The sequence below is a fragment of the Moschus berezovskii genome, chromosome 5 (assembly GCF_049115385.1).
Source record: "Moschus berezovskii isolate FMDL1 chromosome 5, NW_MosBer_1.0, whole genome shotgun sequence".
Lineage (NCBI taxonomy): Eukaryota > Metazoa > Chordata > Mammalia > Artiodactyla > Moschidae > Moschus > Moschus berezovskii.
Genome location: NC_142464.1, coordinates 29,068,017 through 29,094,620, shown reverse-complemented (window position 1 = coordinate 29,094,620; position 26,604 = coordinate 29,068,017). Strand labels below are relative to the sequence as shown.

Here is a 26,604-nt window from a genome sequence, read left to right as displayed (position 1 = left end):
GGCTTTTGAGTTCCTCTTCACTTTCTGCCATAAGGGTAGTGTCATCTGCATATCTGAGGTTATTGATATTTCTCCCAGCAATCTTGATTCCAGCCTGTGCTTCTTCCAGCCCAGCATTCCTCATGATGTACTCTGCATAAAAGTTAAATAAGCAAGGTGACAATATACAGCCTTGACGTTAGGAACCAGTCTGTTGTTCCATGTACAGTTCTGACTGTACAGTTTCTGCATACAGGTTTCTCAAGAGGCAGGTCAGGTGGTCTGGGATTCCCATCTCTTTCAGAATTTTCCACAATTTATTGTGATCCACACAGTCAAAGGCTTTGGCATAGTCAATGAAGCAGAAATAGATATTTTTCTGGAACTCTCTTGCTTTCTCCATGATCCAGCGGATGTTGGCAATTTGATCCCTGGTGCCTCTGCCTTTTCTAAAACCTGCTTGAACATCTGGGAGTTCACGGTTCACATATTGCTGACTGGTCCAGAATTTATTTTTGGTTCTTTTTTTACAGTTTCTATGTTTGTTGGTATTCCCACTTTGTTCATGCATTATTTTCCTGATTTCTTTTAGACGTCTGTGACATCTTTGAGCTCACTGGGCCTCTTTATGATAGTTTTTTTGAATTCTTTGTTGAATATCTGATACATTTCTATTTGTTTAAGGCTGGTGTCTGGAGTTTTATTTTGTTCCTTTGATTGAGCCCTAATTCCCTGTTGCTTTGCATGTCTTGTTATCTTTTATTGAAATTTGGGTTTTGAAAAAACAGTCACCTCTCCTGGTCTTTATGGACTTCATCATTAGGGAAAGACCTTCACTAATCAACCCAGATAAAGATTCTGGAAGTCTCTCAAACTTTTCTGGAATGTGCCTTCTCTGGGCTTTGATGCATTATATCCAGCTGGACTTTGGCCTTTTCCTACTCCAGAGTATCCCAAGTGTCTATTAGCAGTACTGCAATATCTCTGGAGTACAGCAACACATAGCACTTACCTTTGTTCTCAGTGGACCTCAGGCATCTAAAATGTGCCACTCTTTTCTGTCAGTGCTCCCAGTCAGATGAGACAGAAACCAGTCCCTTGGTAGCCTCTTAAAAAGCCAGAATGCAGAACAAATGTTCCAGCTTTTTCTTTTCCTCCTGAGGGAGAGGCCAAATGTTGGCTGTTTCCTCCTGATTGCCCCTTGCTGAGCAAGAGGGGCATGGGGTATGATGGTTAAGTGCAAGATAAATGTTCTAATTGCTCCAATGTGCCTCTTCTTGACCTTGTGCTTGCATGGAATGCTGGAACCTCTCAAGTGGTTTCTGGAATTACATAAAGGTAATCTGGTCCTCACATTGTTATGATAGTGTCTTCATGTGGGAAAGTGAGGCTGGAGTTTCCTATTCTGCCATCTTCCCAACATCACTCCTCTAATTACTCATATTTTCAAAAGCTCCCCAGGTGATTTTAATGGGTAGCAAAGTTTTGGAACCACTGACTTTTCCTACACTCCTATCTGGCTCTCTTTATTCAGAAGTTTCTACTGAGAGCTCCCTTAATAAATAATCTGCATAATAATCTTAGTGAATTCTCTGGCAATCCTGTGGTTAGGACTCAGTGCTTTCTTTTGCTGTGGTGGCCTGTGTTCAACACCTGGTTGGAGAACTAAGATCCTGAAGGCCACATGGTACAACTTAAAAAAAAAAAAAAGAATCTTAAACTCAGTTTGATCTTCTAAGGAAACTCACTTGGTCGCATGAGTGGCCTATTCTCTGCAAGAAGGCAACAGCCCACAGGTAAAATAATCACAAATTAATAGTAAGTTTCAACTTAAAAAGTTAGTACCCATTAAATTATCACCAAATATTTGGGGAAAGTCAATACTTTGAATTGAGGCACTGTATTCATTAAATGGAATAATTTACACCTGAGGAAAGAGATATACTAAAAAGTGAACAACAAGAACGTGACTTCAGAATAACTATAAATATCCTCAGAATCACGAAAGTACACTGTATCTGTTCATAACATTTAACTATTATTCTTAGAAACTGTCAAAATAAAATAAATAAATAAATAGGTGATACAGACATAAAGGCTAGAGAACTAAGCAGAGAAAATTTTCAGTGTGTACTGCAAAGGCAAATAAATGAAAAGTATAAAGGAAAACTTAATAGATATGGAGGAGGGAGTTACAAAAGAACAAAATAAAAGAGAACTGAGGAAAGATAAAAGATATATTCAAGACCTGGATGAAAAATAGATATACAATCCTTTTGATTGATTGAAAGATTCCACTAAAGATTGAGTAGATCAAAATTTTAAAAGAATCACCTAAGGATACCAAAAAATTGTTAATTTAGTTAGGAAATGCCCTTATCTTTTAGAAATGCATACTGGGATCCACTGGAATGGGTAAGTGGAGGCAAAAATTAAATGGATTGAAAAATGAAAACAAGTTCAAGATATAGAGATAGAAATCATAGACTATTATTCTGAAGAACTTGGACATGAAAAGAAATAGATGATAGATAATAATAGATGGGACACAGGATCTAGGAAAATAGTGTTTGCTTGTTTTTGTTATAATATCTACATAAAATGTTTTTCATATATATAAAATACATATGCTATACATACGTATAATATATATGTGCACATATAGTATACAAGGAAAAGACCCTTAGATTAATTAAAAATAGAGATAGGGACTTTCTTGGTGGTCCAGTGGTTAGGAATCCATCTGCCAATGCAGGGGACAAGGGCTTGAATTCTGGTCTCGGAAGACCCCAAATGCCACAGAGCAACTAACCCTGTGCAGCACAATTACTGAGGTTGCGTGCCCCTACTACTGAAGCCCACACACTTAGAGCCTGTGTTCTGCAATAAGAGAAACCACAGCAATGAAGCCTGTGCTGGATTAGTCCCCAATCACTGTAACTTGAGAAAGACTACAACACAGCCAGGAGGACCCAGCAAAGCCAAAAAATAAAAATTAAAAAAAAAAGCAGGGCTTCTCTGGTGGCTCAGTGGTAAAGAATCCATCTGCCAATGCAGGAGACACGGGTCTGATCCCTGGTCTGGAAAATCCCACATGACACAGAGCAACTAAGCCATGCACCGAAACTACTGAGCCTGTGCTCGAGAGCCCGAGAACCACAACTACTGAGCCCTTGTACCACAACTATTGAAGCCTATTCGCCCTAGAGCCTGTGCTCAGCAATAAGAGAAGCCACTGCAATAAGAAGCCTGTGCACTGCAACTAGAGAGTAGTCTCTGCTCTCCACAACTAGAGAAAAACCCACACAGCAATGAAGATCCAGCACAAAAAAAAATATAAATAAATAAAAAACTGGAGATAGGTTACAATATAGGAGAAAAAATAAACTGATAAAGTGAATTATCTTAGCATTAAGCACTTAGGAACTATGAATATTTGTCAAGGATATAGTAGATTTAGGACATGGTTCTATTTCTGACTAACTGATTTCCAAGGTTCTCTACTACAGTAAAAAGAATTTCAATGATAAACTTTTCTATACAATATTCTGATTATTTCAATAAGCAAGCATTTTAACTGAATATTTTCATAGAGAAAAATGAGAAAAAGTTACCCCAACAGAAATCCCCACTGCCATGGAAAATCCATAAGGAAGTGGGAAATAACAGCAGTTGAACAAGCCTCCATTAGACATGGACCCATAGACAATCTTAAACAAACTCGCTTCAAATTCTTCAAAGCCTGGAATATAAACATAGTCACACTTAGACAAGTTTGTAGTGGCCAATAAGAAAATTATTTTAAGCAAATGTTGAATTATATAGTCTTTTTCGAGTGATAATCTTATTAAATTAAATCTCCCAGATATCCCATGTGCTTTAAATGCTAATACAGCTCATTTTATATGTTATCATATATTAGATTATAAACTATTTCGTATATTATAAAATGCTGTTCTATTTTAATTAATAAAATGACTCAGTTTTCTGTGATTAAATAAATATTTCTACCTTCCTTAATCTTCCCAGTAAATAGTAAAATGAAAGTATCCTATAGGTTTGTTTCCATCAATTAACTTTTAGGGATGAATTGTGTGGTTAGTGTCATAATTATAACATGCCAAAGGAAAAAATCACATAAAAAATGCATAATTAACTAAAAGGGAAAATTTTCAAATTTTCTCATTGGTTCAAATTTTTTACTGGATAATATAATAACTTGTTTATAACTGTCTATAATTATTTATGCTCATCAAATACTTTCGCCAATCTTATATATTTGCCACATTTGTTATATCCTGAATAGCTGTTATATTTATGAATATCCATCTTTAAAAAACTAATTTATGATTCCTTGATAGTAATATTTTAAGAAATATTTTAAAAGATTAGCTTTTATAAAAATATAATCAGGAACATAGTTCTGTGGGAAAAATTCATGAAAGAATAATATTATTGAAATCATAATCATTCTGAAAAAACAAAACAGAAGCAATAACCTTTTATGGGATGACCTTATCCTCTGTTAACTGAAAAGTAAAGAGTTCTCCACAGAAAAGCCACAACTCCAAAATAATACAAATGTTGCATAAGGAACATCTATCTCTATGTAAATAATTAACGACTATTACTAATAGAGATCTTACATCACAGTGATTTCATATTAGTAATATGATCAGAAGTAGACATTAAAGTGCCAATATTTCTGCAAAAATCTTTGTTCTTTGTCTTAGTTTTGCTCTACGTGAAACAACTATAAGAAAAATTCTGCCTGTTTTTCTTTTCCATCAGCCTCTAATATTTAAAATAACCATATTCAAGGTGTAATTGGAAATCTACCTGTGGATCGAGTCCAAGCCCAGCTCGCACTAGAATAATGGTAAGTGCAGTATTTCTTAAAGTTGAAGACAGTTCATTACTAACATAGGTGATATCACTGAGGAATGGAACATTCCTAATGACAAAACCAGCCAGTAACATCCCTTGGAAGAAAAAAAATAAACCATGTCTGATTCAGTTCATTTTTCTAAGATAGAAAACAGAAATGTTTAATATCCCTTCTTCAAACACACTGTATCTCTCATTACTTTGGTGAAAGATAGGTTGCATACAAGTAGAGGAGACAGCATAAATAAAGGAATGGAGATAAGAAATGATATATCTCAATGGTATGAAAAAAGTAATTCAGTATTGATGGAACATTAAGGACTAGTTTGGAGTGGGGAATGGGCAGGAGGGGCCAGATCATGGAAAGCTTCCTTTACTCCCAACTTTCCCTGGTTTTGGCAGAGTAAAGCACTGTGGGTAAGTTTTAGGCAGGAAGTGAGATAACGAGTGTTGCATTGTCTATGTGATGGTATTGGTAAATGGGACAGACATAAAACTAAGGAGGGACCAGAAAAAAGGCTCTACCATAGTTCATGGAATGGTTAGAAACTAATAGCCTGAGCTAGGGCTAGAGTGGAAGCTTTGGAGAAGTGGAAGAGATCCAGTAAATACTTGTGAGGTGCTGAAGGGTGTTATGAACACAGAAAGGGTGTTAGAGATAAAATGGAGTGATTACCTCTTTTGGCAGTAACTAAATATTAGAATATATTGAATACTTAGAAGATATAACACACCTCTAAAAGAAGTTTTTTCACTAATTTTCCTCTTGTCTACCTGGAGAGTTACATAACAATGGTGATGAAGAAATAGGATGTAATATTGTTTAGGCAGATGATACACCAATGAATATACACAGTGGAGATGCCCAAGGAACTCATCCAAGAACTATAAAACATTTTGGTGCCCTAGTCATGATAGTATTTGAATCTTGTAATTGTATTTGAGGGCTTCCCAGGTCTCTCAGTGGTAAAGAATACACCTGCCAATCAGGAGATGCAAGTTCAATCCCAGGGTTGGGAAGATCCCCTGCAGTAGGAAATGGCAACCCACTCTAGCATTCTTGCCTGGGAAATCCCATGGACAGCGAAGACTTGTGGGCTACAGTCCATGGGATTGCAAAGAGTTGAACATGACTTAGTGACTAAACAACAACAAATTTTATTTGAATTAGGTTATCTATAGAAAAATTCAGTTCTTTCAAATTTTTCCTTTTCTATAAAACATGTAAAAGTTAATTTTAAAATGTCCTATTAAATGATAAAGCAACAACAATCATATTGAGCATATTTAAATTATTTAAAAATATATTTCAGGAAAAATCTGTATATAGAGATTAAATACTTCTATAAGAAAGCTATATATACACATATATAGTTAAGTACACATATAAAAAAGCTACATAGATCATATTACATTGAAATAGTTTAAATTATATCTACTCTGACTAGAATATAATCATAATTTACATATAGTCAATGACAAATAAAAGCTAATTATTCACTTACCAAGGAGAGGAGGAATTTCAGGCACTGAAGGTAGTCTAATGATTTCCACAAGTTTGCCCCCAATAAAGGCACAATAAAAGATAACTAACAGTCCAAATAAACCTCCATTAGGAAGAACTTCAGGGCCTGAGAATGCCCAGGCTGCACACCATATCATAAAAAGTATACCTCCTGAAATATAAAAAAACACATATTGATATATCTATCTAGACATAGATAATATACAATAAGACACGAATCATATATTACAAAGTCTTTGTCAACTTCAAAGAAGTATTTTTATTAAGAAACATTTTAAAACTGTATGTGAATACTTAAAGTGATAAACTTTCTCATATCACTTTTTAAAAATGTCATATCAATATGATGAGGTTTACTTCATTTTATATTTTACAGTAGTTTTTTCACAAGGAATAAGGTGATTGGTCACAATATGAATTCTCAAATTTATTGAAGCTCATAGTGGCAGGGTGCCAGATTTTTTAATGGCAGCAAACTAAATATCTATATTGAATGGATAACTCAGTTGGTGTTTGATACAAATTATTAAAGGGGATAATATGTGAGGTCTGATGGCTGAGCTCCCCTGGTGGGAGCTCAGCAGTAAAGTGAAGAATCCACCTGCAAAGCAGGAGACCCAGCTTTGATCCCTGGGTCAGGAAGATTCCCCTGGAGGAGGAAATGCCAAACCACTCCAGTATTCTTGCCTGGAAAATCCCAAGGACAGAGGAGCCTGGCAGGCCACAGTCCATAGGGTCGCAAAGAGTCAGACACATACACTGAAAGTTTAGCTCTCATGTATCCTTTCTTTTAGGCAGTTACTTGAGGATATACACTAACAAAACCAGGAGGAAACCAAGATGAAAGATTTTAATCTTGGAAACGGGGGACTGAAATCAGGAGAGCATTGAAAGCTCTAGAATACAGTTTTACACAGACCTAGAAAACAACCACAAAGGTGGAAGCAGAAAAATGAAGATCTCTGGGAGGAAAGTCTCCAAGAATAAGGAGGAATTTTTTAAAGTTTACAAAACCATAGAACAAATTAGTGGTTGCCAGGGGATTCCAGGATGAAGGAGGAATGAATAAGTAGAGCACAGAAAAATTTTAGAGCAATGAAACTATTATGTATGCATATCATTAAATACATAAGTTAAATGTATAATAATGTATAATATGAAGAATGTATAATATGAAGAATGTATAATATGAAGAGTTAGGGTCATAAGTCATGTGATGGTAATGTACAGCATGGTGACTACAGTTAGTCACACTGTATTGCATTTTTGAAAACTGCAGGAGAAGACTCTTGAGAGTCCCTTGGACTGCAAGGAGGTCAAACCAGTCCATTCTAAAGGAGATCAATCCTGGGTGTTCATTGGAAGGACTGATGCTAAAGCTGAAACTCCAATACTTTGGCCACCTCATGCGACGAGTTGACTCACTGGAAAAGACTCTGATGCTGGGAAGGAATGGGGATGGGAGGAGACGGGGACGACAGAGAATGAGGTGGCTGGATGGCATCACCGACTCTGTGGAGATGAGTTTGAGTGAGCTCCGGGAGTTGGTGATGGACAGGGAGGCCTGGCGTGCTGTGATTCATGGGGTCACAAAGAGTCGGACATGACTGAGCAACTGAACTGAACTGAACTGAAGAGAAGACAAAAGATCTTAAAAGTTTTCATCCCAAGAAAAAATAATTTAACCATGTATCAAAGAGGTATTATGGTGATCATTTTGTAATATGTACAAATATCAAATCACTGTTATGCACCTGAAAATAATTAATGTTATATGTTAAATGTATTCAATTTTTAGACATTTTCAGACAAATAAAAGCTGAGAGAATTAACTGCTAGAATAACTACACAACAATAAACACTAAAGGTTTTTAGGCTGAAGGTAAAGAATACCACATGGAAGCTCAAATTGCTAGAAAGAAATGTAGAGAATCTGAGAATATGTGGAAAAATATAAGGGATTGTTTTAACTTAAAAAAAGAAAAAGACTTTTGCCTTTTTAAGCAAAAATAATACAAATGTAAAAGTAAAATATATGATAAATTTAGCATAAGAGCAGAAATGCAGTTCAGTTTAGTTGCTCAGTCATGTCCAACTCTGTGATCCTATGAACCGCAGCACACCAGGCCTCCCTGTCCGTTGCCAACTCCAAGAGTTTACCCAAATTCATGTCCATTGAGTCAGTGATGCCATCCAACCATCTCATCCTCTGTTATCCCCTTTTCCTCCTGCCCTCAATCTTTCCCAGCATCACAGTCTTTTCCAATGAGTCAGCTCTTCGCATCAGGCAGCCAAAGTATTGGAGTTTCAGCTTCAACATCAGTTGTACCAATGAACATCAAGGACTGATCTCCTTTCGGATGGACTGGTTGGATCTCCTTGCATCCAAGGAACTCTCAAGAGTCTTCTCCAACACCACAATTCAAAAGAATCAATTCTTCTGCGCTCAACTTTCTTTATAGTCCAACTCTCACATCCATACATGACTACTGGAAAAACCATAGCTTTGACTAGACGGACCTTTGTTGACAAAGTTAAAAAATCTCTGCTTTTTAATATATTGTCTGCTGCTGCTGCTAAGTCACTTCAGTCGTGTCCGACTTTGTGCGACCCCATAGATGGCAGCCCACCAGGCTCCCCGGTCCCTGGGATTCTCCAGGCAAGAATATTGGAGTGGGTTGCTATTTCCTTCTCCAATGCATGAAAGTGAAAAGTGAAAGTGAAGTCACTCAGTTGTGTCTGACTCTTAGCGATCCCATGGACGGAGGAGCCTGGTAGGCTGTAGTCCTTGGGATTTTCCAGACAAGAATACTGGAGTAGGGTGCCATTGCCTTCTCTGAATATATTGTCTAGGTTGGTCATAACTTTTCTTCCAAGGAGTAAGCATCTTTTAATATCATGTCTGCAATCACCATCTGCAGTGATTTTGGAGCCTCCCAAAATAAAGTCTGCCACTGTTTCCACTGTTTCCCCATCTATTTGCCATGAAGTGATGAGACCGGATGCCACGATCTTAGTTTTCTGAATGTTGGGCCTTAAGCCAACTTTTTCATTCCCCTCTTTTACATTCATCAAGAGGCTCTTTAGTTCTTCTTCACTTTCTGACATAAGGGAGGTATCATCTGCATATCTGAGGTTATTGATATTTCTCCTGGCAATCTTGATTTCAGCTTGTGGTTCTTTCAGCCCAGCATTTCTCATGATGTACTCTGCATATAAGACCATCCCCATGGAAAAGAAATATAAAAAGACGAAATGCCTGCCTGAGGAGACCTTACAAATAGCTGTGAAAAGAAGAGAAGCGAAAGGCAAAGGAGGAAACGAGAGATACACTCATTTAAATGCAGAGTTCCAAAGAATAGCAAGGAGAGATAAGAAACCATTCCTTAGCAATCAATGCAAAGAAATAGAGGAAAACAATAGAATGGGAAAGACTAGAGATCTCTTCAAGAAAATTAGAGATACCAAGGGAACATTTCATGCAAAGGTGGACACAATAAAGGACAGAAATGGTATGGACCTAACAGAAGCAGAAGATATTAAGAAGAGGTGGAAAAAATACACAGAAGAACTGTACAAAAAATATCCTCATGACTCAGATAATCACGATGGTGTGATCACTCACCTAGAGTCAGACATCCTGGAATGCGAAGTCAAGTAGGCCTTAGGAAGCATCACTACGAACAAAGCTAGTGGAGGTGGTAGAATTCCAGTTGAGCTATTTCAAATCTTGAAAGATGATGCTGTGAAAGTGCTGATGTCAGCAAATTTGGAAAACTCAGCAGTGGCCACAGGACTGGAAAAGATCAGTTTTCATTCCAATCCCAAAGAAAGGCAATGCCAAAGAATGCTCAAACTACTGCACAATTGCACTCATCTCACACACTAGTAAAGTAATGCTCAAAATTCTCCAAGGCACGCATTAGCAATATGTGAACCATGAACTTCCAGATGTTCAAGCTGGTTTTAGAAAAGTCAGAGGAACCAGAGATCAAATTGCCAACATCGACTTTATCATCGAAAAAGCAAGAGAGTTCCAGAAAAACCTCTATTTCTGCCTTATTGACTATGCCAAAGAGCAGAAGAGGGATCAGTAAAGTCATATTGTTCAAAGCTCTTTTATATTATCTTCATCTGAGTGATGGCTTTCCAGTGCATATATTTGTCTACATTCATGGAGCTGTGTACACTTCCAAGATCTGTGCACTTTCTGGTATGCTGACTATAATTCAGTAAAGTATCATTAACAAGAAAAAGTTTATGAGATGATTGAGAGTTTGGAAGAAAGAGGAGTATGATACTGACAAATAGGTTAAGCGTTAGCACCCCCCAAAATTCTGGCAGTAATGGACAAAGCTGTTATAAACATTTGTGTGCAGGTTTTTGTGGGCAAAATGTTTCAGGCCATTTGTATTAAAAGTACCAAGGAAAGTGATTGCTGAATCATATAGTTAGAGTATATTAAGTTTGGTAAAAAAACTGCCAAACTGTCTGCCAAATTGGCTGCACCATTTTGTGTTCTTAACAGTGATGAATGAGAGTTCCTGTAGTTCTGTCTCCTCACCAGCATCTGGTGTCAGTGTTTCGATTTCTGGCCATTCTAATGGATGTATAGTGGTGTTTTATGGTTGTAATTTGCAATTCAGTAATGACATATGATGTTGGGAACATTCAGTTCAGTGCAGCTCAGTCGCTCAGTCGTGTCCAACTCTTTGCGACCCCATGATTCACGGCACGCCAGGCCTCCTTGTACATCACCAACTCCCAGAGTTCACTCAAACTCATGTCCATCGAGTCGGTGATGCCATCCAGCCATCTCATTCTCTGTCATCCCCTTCTCCTCCTGCCCCCAATCCCTCCCAACATCAGAGTCTTTTCCAGTGAGTCAGCTCTTCTCATGAGATGGCCAGAGTATTGGAGTTTCAGCTTTAGCATCAGTCCTTCCAATGAACACTCAGGACTGATCTCCTTTAGAATGGACTAGTTGGATCTCCCTGCAGTCTAAGGGACTCTCAAGAGTCTTCTCCAGCACCACAGTTCAAAAGCATCAATTCTTCTGTGATCAGCTTTCTTCACAGTCCAACTCTCACATCCATACATGACCACTGGAAAAACCATAGCCTCAACTAGACGGACCTTTGTTGGCAAACTAATGTCTCTGCTTTTTAATATGCTATCTAGGTTGGTCATAACTTTCCTTCCAAGGAGTAAGCGTCTTTTGATTTCATGGCTGCAATCAGCATCCGCAGCGATTTTAGAGCCCAAAAAGTAAAGTCTGACACTGTTTCCACTGTTTTGCCATCTGTATATTTTCTTCAATGAGGTGCCTTTTAAGGTCTTTTGCACATTTTTAATCAGGTTGTCTGTTTTCTTATTATTGAGTTTTTAAAGTTCTTGGTATATTTTATTTACAAATAGTAAATGCTAGAAAGGCTATGGAGAAAAGAAAACCCTCCTACACTGTTAGTGGGAATGCAAACTGGTACAGCCACTATGGAGAACAGTATGGAGGTTCCTTAAAAAACTACAAACAGAGCTACCATACAATCCAGCAACCTCACTCCTAGGCATATATCTAGAGAAAACCATAATTGAAAAGATACATGCACCCCAATATTTACTGCAGCACTATTTATAATAGCCAGGATATGGAAGCAATCTAAATGTCCATCAAGAGAGGATTAGATAAAGAAGATGCAGTACATATACACAATGAAGTGTTATTCAGCCATAAAAAAGAATGAAATAATGCCATTTGCAGCAACATGGATGGGCCTAAAGAATGTCATAATGAAGTAAGCCAGACAGAGAAAGACAAATATCATATGATATTACTTATATGTAGAATCTAAAAAAGTCTACAAATGAACTTATCTACAAAACAGAAAGAGGAGGGGATGGCAACCCACTCCAGTGTTCTTGCCTGGAGAGTCCCATGGACAGAGAAGCCTGGTGGGCTGCAGTCAGACATGACTGAAGAGACTTAGCATGCATGCAAACACAAAAGAGAAACAGAGTGATAGATGTAGAAAATAAACTTATGGTTACTGCGGAGTAAGGGTGTGGGGAGGGATAAATTGTAAGATTAGGATTGATATACACATACTACTATTAATATACATAAAATAAATAACTAATAAGGACCTACAGTATAGCACAGAGAACTCTACTCAATACTCTATAATGGCCTATACAAGAAAACAATTTTTAAAAGAGGGGATACATGTATATGTATAACAGATTCACTCTGTTGCATGTATGAAACCAACAGAACATGGTAAATCAACTATAACCCAATAAAAGCTAAAAAAATAAGTTCTTGGTATATTTTGTATAGTTATTTATCAGATGTGTTTTGTAAATATTTTTTTTTCCAATTTGTGGCTTGTGTGCTCAATCTCTTGACATTGTTTTCACAGAGCAGAAGTTTTCAATGTTAAAGAAGTTCAGCTTAGCAATTATTCATGGATTTCCTGTTTTTCCTAAGTAATCACCATAACTAAGGTCATCTAGATTTTCTCCTATGTTACCTTCCATGAGTCTCATTGTTTTGCATTTTACATTTAGGTCTATGATCCACTTTGAATTAATTTTTATCAAGGGCATAAGGTCTGATCTAGATTAATTTGTTTTGCATATGTATGTCCAATAGTAGATCTGCCATCAGACTATCTTTCTTCCACTGGGTTGCCTTTACTGCTTTGTCAAGTATCAGTTGACTATGTTTATGTGGATCTATTTCTGAGCCCTCTATTCTGTTCCATTAATATATGGACTTCATGTTAACCAAATCACACTGTCTTGATTACTTCAGGTTAATGGTAAGTCGTTTTTTTTTAAATTTTTAATATATTTATTTTAATTGGAGGCTAATTACTTTACATTATTGTATTGGTTTTGCCATACATTGACATGAATCTGCCCCAGGTGTACATGTGTTCCCCATCTTGAACTGCCCTCCCACCTCCCTCCCCATCCCATCCCTATGGGTCATCCCAGTACACCAGCCCCGAGCATCCTATATCATGCATTGAACTTGGACTGGCGATTCGTTTCACATATGATAATATACATGTTTCAATGCCATTCTCCCAAATCATCCCACCCTCGCACTCTCCCACAGAGTCCAAAAGACTGTTCTATACATCTGTGTCTCTTTTGCTGTCTCGTTATCATCTTTTTAAATGCCATATATATGCATTAGTATACTGTATTGGTGTTTTTCCTTCTGGCTTACTTCACTCTGTATAATAGGCTCCAGTTTCATCCACCTTATTAGAACTGATTCAAATATATTCTTTTTAATTGCTGAGTAATACTCCATTGTGTATATGTACCAAAGCTTTCTTATCCACTCATCTGCAGATGGAGATTTGGTTCCTTCCATGTCCTGGCTATTATAAACAGTGCTGCGATAAACATTGGAGTACATGTGTCTCTTTCAATTCTGGTTTCCTCAGTGTGTATGCCCAGGAGTGTGATTGCTGGGTCGTATGGCAGTTCTATTTCCAGTTTTTAAAGGAATCTCCACACTGTTCTCCATAGTGGTTGTACTAGTTTGCATTCCCACCAACAGTGTAAGATCCCTTTTCTCCACACCCTCTCCAGCATTTATTGCTTGTAGACTTTTGGATAGCAGCCATTCTGACTGGCATGAAATGGTACCTCATTGTGGTTTTGATTTGCATTTCTCTGATAATGAGTGATGTTGAGCATCTTTTCATGTGTTTGTTAGCCATATGTATGTCTTCTTAGGAGAAAAGTCTGTTTAGTTCTTTGGCCCATTTTTTGATTGAGTCGTTTATTTTTCTGGAATTGAGCTGCAGGAGTTGCTTGTATATTTTTGAGATTCATCCTTTGTCAGTTGCTTCATTTGCTATTAGTTTCTCCCATTCTGAAGGCTGTCTTTTCACTTTGCTTATAGTTTCCTTTGCTGTGCAGAAGCTTTTAATTTTCATTAGGTCCCATTTGTTTATTTTTGCTTTTATTTCCAATATTCTGGGAGGTGGGTCTTCGAGGATCCTGCCGTGATTTATGTCGGAGAGTGTTTTGCCTATGTACTCCTCTAGGAGTCTTATAGTTTCTGGTCTTACATTTAGATCTTTAATCCATTTTGAGTTTATTTTTGTGTATAGTGTCACGGAGTGTTCTAGTTTAATTCTTTTACAAGTGGTTGACCAGTTTTCCCAGCACCACTTGTTAAAGAGATCATCTTTTCTCCATTGAATATTCTTGCCTTCCTTGTCAAAGATAAGGTGTCCATAGGTGCGTGGATTTATCTCTGGGCTTTCTATTTTGTTCCATTGATCTATATTTCTATATTATGCCAGTACCATACTGTCTTTATGACTGTGGCTTTGTAGTAGAGCCTGAAGTCCGGCATGTTGATTCCCCCACTTCCATACTTCTTTCTCAAGATTGCTTTGGCTATTTGAGGTTTTTTGTATTTCCATACAAATTTTGAAATTATTTGTTCTAGCTCTGTGAAAAATACTGTTGGTAGCTTGATAGAGATTGCATTGAACTTATAAATTACTTTGGGTAATATATTCATTTTCACAATATTTATTTTTCCAATCCATGATCAAGGTATATTTCTCCATCTATTAGTGCCCTCTCTGATTTCTTTCACTAGTGTTTTATAGTTTTCTATATATAGGTCTTTTGTTTCTTTAGGTAGATATATTCCTAAGTATTTTATTCTTTTCGTTGCAACAGTGAATGGAATTGTTTCCTTAATTTCTCTTTCTATTTTCTCATTATTAGTGTATAGGAATGCAAGGGATTTCTGTGTGTTGATTTTATATCCTGCAACTTTACTATATTCATTCATTAGCTCTAGTAATTTTCTGGTAGAGTCTTTAGGGTTTTCTGTGTAGAGGATCATGTCATCTGCAAACAGTGAGAGTTTTACTTCTTCTTTTCCAATTTGTATTCCTTTTATGTCTTTTTCTTCTCTGATTGCTGTGGCCAAAACTTCCAAAACTATATCGAATAGTAGTGGTGAGAGTGGACACCCTTGTCTTGTTCCTGACTTTAGGGGAAACGCTTTCAATATTTCACCATTGAGGATAATGTTTGCTGTGGGTTTGTCATATATAGCTTTTATTATGTTGAGGAATGTTCCTTCTATTCCCGCCTTCTGGAGGGTTTTTATCATAAATGGATGTTGAATTTTGTCGAAGGTTTTCTCTGCATCTATTGAGATAATCGTATGGGTTTTATTTTTCATTTTGTTAATGTGGTGTATTATATTGATTGATTTGCGGATATTGAAGAATCCCTGCATCCCTGGGATAAAGCTCACTTGGTCATGATGTATGATCTTTTTAATGTGTTGTTGGATTCTGATTGCTAGAATTTTGTTAAGGATTTTTGCATCTATGTTTATCAGTGATATTGGCCTGTAGTTCTTTTCGTGGCATCTTTGTCAGGTTTTGGTATTAGGGTGATGATGGCCTCATAGAATAAGTTTGGAAGTTTACCTTCCTCTGCAATTTTCTGGAAGAGTTTGAGTAGGATAGGTGTTAGCTCTTCTCTAAATTTTTGGTAGAATTCAGCTGTGAAGCCGTCTGGACCTGGGCTTTTGTTTGCTGGAAGATTTCTGATTACAGTCTCAATTTCCGAGCTTGTGATGGGTCTGTTAAGATTTTCTATTTCTTCCTGGTTCAGTTTTGGAAAGTTGTACTTTTCTAATTTGTCCATTTCTTCCAAGTTGTCCATTTTATTGGCATGTAATTGCTGATAGTAGTCTCTTATGATCCTTTGTATTTCTGTGTTGTCAGTTGTGATCTCTCCATTTTCATTTCTAATTTTATTGATTTGGTTTTTCTCCCTTTGTTTCTTGATGAGTCTGGCTAGTGGTTTGTCAATTTTATTTATCCTCTCAAAGAACCAGCTTTTGGCTTTGTTGATTTTTGCTATGGTCTCTTTTGTTTCTTTTGCATTTATTTCTGCCCTAATTTTTATGATTTCTTTCCTTCTACTAACCCTGGGGTTCTTCATTTCTTCCTTTTCTAGTTGCTTTAGGTGTAGAGTTAGGTTATTTAGTTGACTTTTTTCTTGTTTCTTGAGGTATGAATGTATTGCTATGAACCTTCCCCTTAGCACTGCTTTTACAGTGTCCCAGAGGTTTTGTGTTGTTGTGTTTTCATTTTCAGTCATTTCTATACATATTTTGATTTCTTTTTTGATTTCTTCTATGATTTGTTGGTTATTCAGGAGCGTGTTGTTCTGCCTCCATATGTTGGCATTTTTAATAGTTTTTCTCCTGTAATTGAGATCTAGTCTTACTGCATTGTGGTCAGAAAAGATGCCTGAGATGATTTCATTTTTTTTGAATTTACCAAGGCTAGATTTATGGCCCAGGATGTGATCTATCCTGGAGAAGGTTCCGTGTGCGCTTGAGAAGAAGGTGAAATTCATTGTTTTGGGGTGAAATGTCCTATAGATATCAATTAGGTCTAACTGGTCTATTGTATCATTTAATGTTTGTGTTTCTTTGTTAATTTTCTGTTTAGTTGATCTACCCATAGGTGTGAGTGGGATATTAAAGTCTCCCACTATTATCGTGTTATTGTTAATTTCCCTTTTGATACTTGTTAGCAATTGTCTTACATATTGTGGTGCTCCTATGTTGGGTGCATATATATTTATAATTGTTATATCTTCTTCTTGGATTGATCCTTCGATAGTTATGTAGTTTCCTTCTTTGTCTCTTTTCACAGCCTTTGTCTTAAAGTCTATTTTATTTGATATGAGTATTGCTACTCCTGCTTTCTTTTGGTCTCTATTTGCATGGAATATCTTTTTCCAGCCCTTCACTCTCAGTCTGTATGTGTCCCTCGTTTTGAGGTGGGTCTCTTATAGACAACATATATGGGGGTCTTGTTTTTGTATGCATTCAGTCAGCCTTTGTCTTTTGGTTGGGGCATTCAACCCATTTACATTTAAGGTACGTATAATCCCGTTGCCATTTACTTTATTGTTTAGGGTTCGAATTTATACACTCTTTCTGTGTTTCCTGTCTAGAGAAGGTCCTTTAGCATTTGTTGGAGAGCTGGTTTGGTGATGCTGAATTCTCTCAGCTTTTGCTTGTCTGTAAAGCTTTGATATCTCCTTCATATTTGAATGAGATCCTTGCTGGGTACAGTAATCTGGGCTGTAGGTTATTTTCTTTCAACACTTTAAGTATGCCCTGCCATTCCCTCCTGTCCTTTAGTTTCTATTGAAAGTTCAGCTGTTATCCTTATGGGGAGCCCCTTGTGTGTTATTTGTTGCTTTTCCCTTGCTGCTTTTAATATTTGTTCTTTGTGTTTGATCTTTGTTAATTTGATTAATATGTGTCTTGGGGTATTTTGCCTTGGGTTTATCCTGTTTGGGACTCTCTGGGATTCTTGGACTTGGGTGATTATTTCCTTCCCCATTTTAGGGAAATTTTCAACTATTATCTCCTCAAGTATTCCCTCATGGTCTTTTTTCTTGTTTTCTTCTTCTGGGATTCCTATGATTCGGATGTTGGGGCGTTTAACATTGTCCCAGAGGTCTCCGAGATAATTCGTTTTTCTTTTTTCCTCTCTGTTTCATTTATTTCTACCGTTCTGTCTTCTAACTCACTTATTCTATCTTCTGCCTCCGTAATTCTACTGTTGGTTCCCTCCAGAGTGTTTTTGATCTCATCTATTGCATTATTCATTGTATACTCTTTTTTATTTCTTCTAGATCCTTGTTAAACCTTTCTTGCATCTTCTCAATCCTTGTCTCCAGGTTATTTATCTGTAACTCCAATTTGTTTTCAAGATTTTGGATCAATTTCACGATCATTATTCGAAATTCTTTATCAGGTAGGTTCCCTATCTCTTCCTCTTTCGTTTGGGTTGGTGGGCATTTATCCTGTTCCTTTATTTGCTGGGTATTTCTCTGCCTCTTCATCTTGCTTATATTGCTGTGTTTGGGGTGGTCTTTCCGTCTTCTGGAAGTTTGTGGATTTTTCTATATTGTAGAGTTTCCTTTCTATGGTGAGGTTGGACGGGTGGTTTGTCATGGTTCCCTGGTTAGGGAAGCTTGTGTCGGTGTTCTGGTGGGTGGAGCTGGATTTCTTCTCTCTGGAGTGCAATGAAGGGTCCAGTAATGAGTTATGAGATGTCAGTGGGTTTGGAGTGACTTCGCAGTCTGTATTTTGAAGCTCAGGGCTATTTTCCTGTGTTGCTGGAGAATTTGCGTGGTATGTCTTGCTCTGGAACTTGTTGACCCTTGGGTGGTGCTTGGTTTCAGGGTAGGTATGGAGGTGTTTGATGAGCTCCTATCGATTAATGTTCCCTGGAGTCTGGAGTTCTCTGGTGTTCTCAGGATTTGGACTTAAGCCTCCTGCCTCTGGTTTTCAGTCTTATTCTTGCAGTAGCCTCTAGACTTCTCTATCTGTCACTTCCAAGGTGACTTCCCTCTATTTTAGCTTCTGTTTGCTGGTCTCTTCAGTGTCTAATTTCCACCCTGACACTAGGGGGCGGTGGTGGACACTTTTTAAGGCTCACTTGTTCAGTCTCTTGATGAAAGTGAAAGAGGAGAGTGAAAAGGTTGGCTTGAAGCTCAACAATCAGAAAACAAAGATCATGGCATCTGGTCCCATCACTTCATGGGAAATAGATGGAAAAACAGTGGAAACAGTGTCAGACTTTATTTTTTTGGGCTCCAAAATCACTGCAGATGCTGATTGCAGCCATGAAACTAAAAGACGCTTACTCCTTGGAAGGAAAGTTATGACCAACCTTGATAGTATATTAAAAAGCAGAGACATTACTTTGCCAACAAAGGTCCATCTAGTCAAGGCTATGGTTTTTCCCGTGGTCATGTATGGATGTGAGAGTTGGACTGTGAAGAAAGCTGATCGCCAAAGAATTGATGCTTTTGAACTGTGGTGTTGGAGAAGACTCTTGAGAGTTCCTTGTACTGCAAGGAGATCCAACCAGTCCATTCTAAAGGAGATCAATCCTGGGTGTTCATTGGAAGGACTGATGCTAAAGCTGAAACTCCAATACTTTGGCCACCTCATGCGATGAGTTGAGTCACTGGAAAAGACTCTGATGCTGGGAAAGGTTGGGGGCAGGAGGAGAAGGGGACGACAGAGAATGAGATGGCTGGATGGCAACACTGACTCTGTGGAGATGAGTTTGAGTGAATTCCGGGAGTTGGTGAGGGACAGGGAGGCCTGGCGTGCTGTGATTCATGGGGTCGCGGAGAGTCGGACATGACTGAGCGACCAAACTGAACTGAACTGTTCAGTCGTGTTCTGGGAAGGGAGGAACGCTGCAGACAAATATCACTGGGGTCTGTGGGGAGTGCTCGCAGTGTCTCAGCCACACTGGGTTTGGCCCCACTCACGCGTGTGTGCTGTCCCAGTCTACACTGCACAGGCTGTAGGTTGTTCTGCCAGGAACTGTCTGAGTCCGGTGCTGGGTTGCATGCCCTTCCCAGGTCTAAGCCATTCCGGTTCAGGTACTCAGGTATTCCACAAAGCGCAGACTTGGTTGGGCCTGTGTTTTGTGCCCTTCTCCAGTCTGAGCAGCTCAGGTGACCAGGTGTTTGGCGAGCGCAGTTGCTGCGACTTATCGCCTCCCCGGTCCCTGCTGCTTGGTTTCCTGTGTGTACAACTGGCGCACCTTCTCAGGTGGATGTCAACTGGCCAGAAACCCAAGAAGTCTTGGTTAGCAACGAAGCCTGTTTGCAGTTTGGTATCAGATGCCTCTCTGGAGCTGCGATTGCTCCCTTCCAGCTCTGGCTGCCCTCCCCTGCCTGTCTCAGCATAGGATGGGGGATGGGCCATTCTCAGCCAGCTAGCTCTGCTCAGTCCTTTGTTCTGTGAGCAGGTCTGGCAGTCTTAGGTAAGGGCTTTTCGCCTTTTCGCAGGGTAGTTATCCTACAGTCAGCTCCCTCAGATTGCCCTCACGGCATTCAGGCCCTGTCCTTACTCTAGGCAATGCAGCCCGTGCCTCCCTGCCCATCCCCCATTTGCTAGTGGTGGATGCAGGCATCTGTGCTGCTTCTCCGCTGGGAGTTACAGTTGGGCGGGTAATCTGTGGGTTTTATTTCTTTTTCCTCCCGGTTATGTTGCCCTCTGAGGTTCCAAGCCTCGCCACAGACTCACCAGTGAGAGTGTTTCCTGGTGTTTGGAAACTTCTCTCTTTTTTAAGCCTCCCTTCCTGGGACGGAGCTCTGTCCCTGCCTCTTTTGTCTCTCTTTTTATATTTTATGTTTTTTCCTACCTCCTTTTGAGAAAATGGGCTGCTTTTCTGGGTGCCTGATGTCCTCTGCCGGCATTTAGAAGTTGTTTTGTGGAATTTACTCAGCGTTCAAGTGTTCTTTAGATGAATTTGTGGGGGAGAAAGTGGTCCCTCCGTCGTAGTCCTCCGCCATCTTGTTCCCTCCCCCTATGGTAAGTCTTGTAAGTGAGTAGGGTCTGTTCTCCAATTTTTAATTTTTCTCCTTCAATACTGAGCTAGTTATTCTTGGTCTTTTGCATATCTATATAAATTTTAGAATGAGCGTGTTGATATCCATGAAACAACATGTGGGAATTTTGATTGGCGTTACATTGAATCTATAGATCAAGTTGAGATGAGCTAACATCTTGACAACATTGAGTCTTCCATGAACATGGAAAATCTATACATTTAGCTTTTTCTTTAAATTCTTTCTTCAGAATTTTGCAGTTTTCCTCATGGAGTTATTATACATATTTTGTTAGATTTATATGAAGATATTTCATTTTGGGGAGTACTAGTATAAATGCTGATATGTTTTTCACTTCAAATTCCACTTGTTCATTGTTGGTAATTAGGAGAAAAAAAAAACCCTGAATTTTGCATATTAACCCTGTATCCTGCAATCTTATTACACTCGCTATTTAGTTGTTATAGGAGTATTTTTTCCCTTGATTCCTTGGATTTTCTACACATACGATCATGGCATCTGTGAACAATGGCTGTTTTATTTCTTCTTTCCCAATCTGTATGCCTTGTATACACTTTTAACGCTTTTCTTGTCTTACTGTATTAGTTAGGACTTCCAATACAATATTGAAAAGGAGTGGTGAGAGGGCATTTTTACAGGGAAAGTTGTTTTCTCAAGATTAATCATGATGGCAGCTGTAGATTTTTAGTCAATGTTCTTTGTCAAATTGAGGAAGTTCTCCTCTGTAATTTGCTGAAAGTTTTTATCATGAATGAATGCTCTGGATTTTGTCAAATGCTTTTCCCGCATCTATTGATATGATCATGTAATTTTTCTTCTTTATTTTTTTGATGTGATGGATTACATTAAGTCATTTTCAAATGTGAGCAAAATTTGCATAACCAGGATAAATCCCACATGGTTCTGAAGCATAATTCCTTTTATATGTTGTTGAGATCTATTTGTTAATAGAGAATTACATCATTGAGAATTTCTGCATCTATGTTCATCAGAGGTACTGGTCTACAGTGTGGTTGTTTTTTTTTTTCCTGTAATGTCTTTGGTTTTGGTAGGAGAGTACTGCTGGACTCATGAGTTGGCAAGCTTCCCTCTGCTTCTATATTCTGGAAAAGACTGTAGAAAGTAGGTATAGTTTCTTCCTTAAATGTTCAGGAGAATTCACCAGTGAAATCATCTGAGCCTGATACTTACTGTTTGGGGAGATTATTAACTGTTGATTCAGTTTCTTTAACTGACATAGTCTTATTCCAATTACCTATTTCTTTTTGTGTGCATTTTGGCAAACGTGTCCTTCAAGGCATTGGTCCACTTCTTCTTAATTATCAGATTTGTGGACCAAAGTTGTCTGTAGTATTCCTTTATTAACCTTTCAATGCCCTTAGGATCTATAGTGATGTTCCATCTCTCTGATACTAGTGATTGTGCTTTCTTTTTTCTTTGGCGAAGGAAATGGCAACCTACTCCTGTATTCTTGCCTGGAAAATCCCATGGACAAAGGAGCCTGGTAGGCTACAGTCCATGGGGTTGCAAAGAGTTGGACACGACTGAGTGCCTTCACTCACTTTCCTTTTTCTTAGCCTAGTGAAAGGCAATCAATTTTACTGATCTTTTCAAAGAACAAGCTTTTTGTTTCATTGATTTTCTCTATTTCTTGTTTTCAGTTGTATTGATACCTTCTTTAATTTTTAGTATGTCTTTTCTTTTGCTTACCTTGAATTTATTTTGCTTCTTTTTCTACTTTCCTAAGGTGGAGGCTTGATTCTCTGGTGGCTCAGTGGTAAGGAACCTGCCTGCCAATGCAGGAGACATGGGGTTTGATTCCTGGGTTGGCAAGATACCCTGGAGAAGGAAATGGCAACCCACTCCAGTATTCCGGCCTGGGAAATCCCATGGACAGAGGAGCCTGATGGGTTACAATACATGGGGTTTCAAAGAGTTGGACACGATTTAGCAACTAAACAGCAACAAAGTGGAAGCTTAGATGGATTTTTAGATTTTTCTTCTTTTCTAATATATGCATTAAATGCTACAGTTTTCCGTCTTAGCGCTGTTTTCAGTGTATCCCACAAACTTTGGTAAGTGATAGCTTTACTGTAACTTAGCTCAAAATATTCAGAAATGTCTCATGAGGTTTCTTTTTTGACTCATGTGTTACTTAGAATACATGTTATTGGTTAATCTCTAAGTATTTGGGGATTTTCCATCTGCCTTTGTTAACAAATTATACTTTAAGTCTACTGTGGTCTGAGAGCATACATTGTATGATTTTTATCTTTTATGTAAGGCAAACCATTCAATATCACAGTAATCCAGGCCTATGCCCCAACCAGTAATGCTGAAGAAGCCAAAGTTGGACGTTTCTGTGAAGACCTACAAGACCTTTTAGAACTAACACCCAAAAAAGATGTCCTTTTCATTATAGGAGACTGGAATGCAAAAGTAGGATGTCAAGAAACACCTGGAGTAACAGGCAAATTTGGCGTAGAAGTACGGAATGAAGCAGGGCAAAGGTTAATAGAGTTTTCCCAAGAGAACGCACTGGTCACAGCAAACACCCTTCTCCAACAACACAAGAAAAGACTCTACACATGGACATCACCAGATGGTCAACACCGAAATCAGATTGATTATATTCTTTGCAGCCAAAGATGGAGAAGCTCTAAACAGTTAGCAAAAACAAGACCAGGAACTGACTGTGGCTCAGATCATGAACTCCTTATTGCCAAATTCAGACTGAAATTGAAGAAAGTAGGGAAAACCACTAGACCATTCAGATATGACCTAAATCAAATCCCTTCTGATTATACACTGGAAGTGAGAAATAGATTTAAGGGACTAGATCTGATAGATAGAGTGCCTGATGAACTCTGGACGGAGGTTCATGACATTGTACAGGAGACAGGGATCAAGACCATCCCCATGGAAAAGAAATGCAAAGAAGCAAAATGGCTGTCTGGGGAGGCCTTACAAGTAGCTGTGTAAATAAGAGAAGCGAAAAGCAAAGGAGAAAAGGAAAGATATAAGCATCTGAATGCAGATTTCCAAAGAATAGCAAGGAGAGATAAGAAAGCCTTCTTCAGTGATCAATGCAAAGAAACAGAGGAAAACAATAGAATGGGAAAGACTAGATATCTTATCAAGAAAATTAGAAATACCAAGGGAATATTTCATGCAAAGATCGGCTTGATAAAGGACAGAAATGGTATGGACCTAACAGAAGAAGATATTAAGAAGAGGTGGCAAGAATACACAGAACTGTACAAAAAAGATCTTCATGACCCAGATAATCACGATGGTGTGATCATTCACCGAGAGCCAGACATCTTGGAATGTGAAGTCAAGTGGGCCTTAGAAAGCATCACTACTAACAAAGCTAGTGGAGGTGATGGAATTCCAGTTGAGCTATTTCAAATCCTGAAAGACAATGCTGTGAAAGTGCTGCACTCAATATTCCAGCAAATTTGGAAAACTCAGCAGTGGCCACAGGACTGGAAAAGGTCAGTCTTCATTCCAATCCCAAAGAAAGGCAATGCCAAAGAATGCTCAAACTACCACACAATTGCACTCATCTCACACACTAGTAAAGTCATGCTCAAAATTCTCCAATCCAGGCTTCAGCAATATGTGAACCGTAAACTTCCAGATGTTCAAGCTAGTTTTAGAAAAGGCAGAGGAACCAGAGATTAAATTGCCAACATGCACTGGATCATCAATAAAGCAAGAGAGTTCCAGAAAAACATCTATTTCTGCTTTATTGACTGTGCCAAAGCCTTTGACTGTGTGGATCACAATAAACTGTAGAAAATTCTGAAAGAGATGTGAATACCAGACCACCTGACCTGCCTCTTGAGAAACCTATATGCAGGTCAGGAAGCAACAGTTAGAACTGGACATGGAACAATAGACTGGTTCCAAATAGGAAAAGGAGTACGTCAAGGCTGTATATTGTCACCCTGCTTTATATGCAGAGTACATCATGAGGAATGCTGAGCTGGAAGAAGCACAAGCTGGAATCAAGATTGCTGGGAGAAATATCAATAACCTCAGATATGCAGATGACACCACCCTTACGGCAGAAAGTGAAGAGCAACTCAAAAGCCTCTTGATGAAAGTGAAAGAGGAGAGTGAAAAAGTTGGCTTAAAGCTCAACATTCAGAAAACTAAGATCATGGCATATGGTCCCATCACCTCATGGGAAATAGATGGAGAAGGTCGCAAAGAGTTGGACACGACTGAGCGACTGAACTGAACTGAAGGTGCATTGTATGTCCCAGAATGTGGGGTTTCTTGAGCCTCCCTATTCTGAGACACAACATTACTGAAATTAGGCCAACTAATAACTCTACAATAATCTCCAAGTACTCAAGTGAAAGGAAGAGTCACAGGTCTCCCATTTTAAATCAAAAGTTAGAAATGATTAAGCTTAGAGAGGAAGGCACATTGAAAGCCTAACCAATGAAGGCCCATGATGGGCCTCTTTTACCAATTAGCAAGTTCTAAATGCAACCAAAATCACTGCAGATGCTGATTGCAGCCATGAAATTAAAAGACGCTTGCTCCTTGGAAGGAAAGTTATGACCAACCTTGATAGTATTTTAAAAAGCAGAGACACTACTTTGCCGACCAAGGTCCGTCTAGTCAAGGCAATGGTTTTTCCCGTGGTCATGTATGGATGTGAGAGTTGGACTGTGAAGAAAGCTGATCGCCGAAGAATCGATGCTTTTGAACTGTGGTGTTGGAGAAGACTCTTGAGAGTCCCTTATACTGCAAGGAGATCCAACCAGTCCATTCTAAAGGAGATCAATCCTGGATGTTCATTGGAGGGACTGATGCTAAAGCTGAAACTCCAATACTTTGGCCACCTCATGAGACGAGTTGACTCACTGGAAAAGACTCTGATGCTGGGAAAGGTTGGGGGCGGGAGGAGAAGGGGACGACGGAGAATGAGATGGCTGGATGGCATCACCGACTCTGTGGACATGAGTTTGAGTGAACTCCGGGAGTTGGTGATGGACAGGGAGGCCTGGCGTGCTGTGATTCATGGGGTCGCGGAGAGTCGGACACGACTGAGCGACTGAACTGAACTGAACTGAACTGAAATGCAAAGGAAGGGTTCTTGAAGGAAATTAAAAGCGCTGCTCCAGTAAACATGACAATGATAAGGAAATTAAACAACCTTATTGCTTATATGGAGAAAGTTTTAGTGGTCTGGAGAGAAGATGAAACCAGCCACGTATGTGTGTGTCTGTGCTTAGTCCTGTCTGACTCTTTGCAGCCCCATGGACTATAGCACACCAGGCTCCTCTATCCATGGAATTTCCAGTCAAGATTACTGCAGCGGGTTGCCATTTCCTACTCCAGGAGCTCTTTCCAACCCAGGAATAGAAACTGTGTCTCTTGTGCCTCCTGCATTGGCAGGCAGATTCTTTACCACTGTGCCACCTGGGAGCCCTCAAACCAGACACAACATTCCCATAAACCAAAACCTAATTGAGAGCAAGACCCTATCTCTTTCCAAGTCTATGAAAGCTGAAAGAGATGAGAAAGCTGCAGAAGAAAATTCTGAAGCTAGTAGAGGTTGGTTCATGAGTTTTAAGGAATGTCTCCATCACATCAAAGTACAAGGTAATGCTGATATAGAAGCTGTTGCAAGTAATGCAGACTATCGAGCTAAAATAATTAAATGACAATGACTAAATGAAACAACAGATTTACAGTGCAGATAAAACAGCTTTCTATTGGAAGAA

At 38.7% G+C, this 26,604-nt stretch overlaps 1 protein-coding gene across 1 annotated transcript in view; it reads right to left on the bottom strand.

Annotated features, from left to right (window-relative positions):
- SLC9B1 (solute carrier family 9 member B1) overlaps nt 1-26,604 on the bottom strand; it is an 88,292-nt gene that overhangs the window by 22,078 nt on the left and 39,610 nt on the right. Inside the window, exons 5-7 of the mRNA XM_088836031.1 lie at nt 6,372-6,542; nt 4,819-4,961; nt 3,594-3,721 (exon numbers count right to left, since the gene is read on the bottom strand). Of these exons, the coding sequence (XP_088692157.1) occupies nt 3,594-3,721; nt 4,819-4,961; nt 6,372-6,542 (442 nt within the window). The remainder of the gene's footprint in view (nt 1-3,593; nt 3,722-4,818; nt 4,962-6,371; nt 6,543-26,604) is intronic.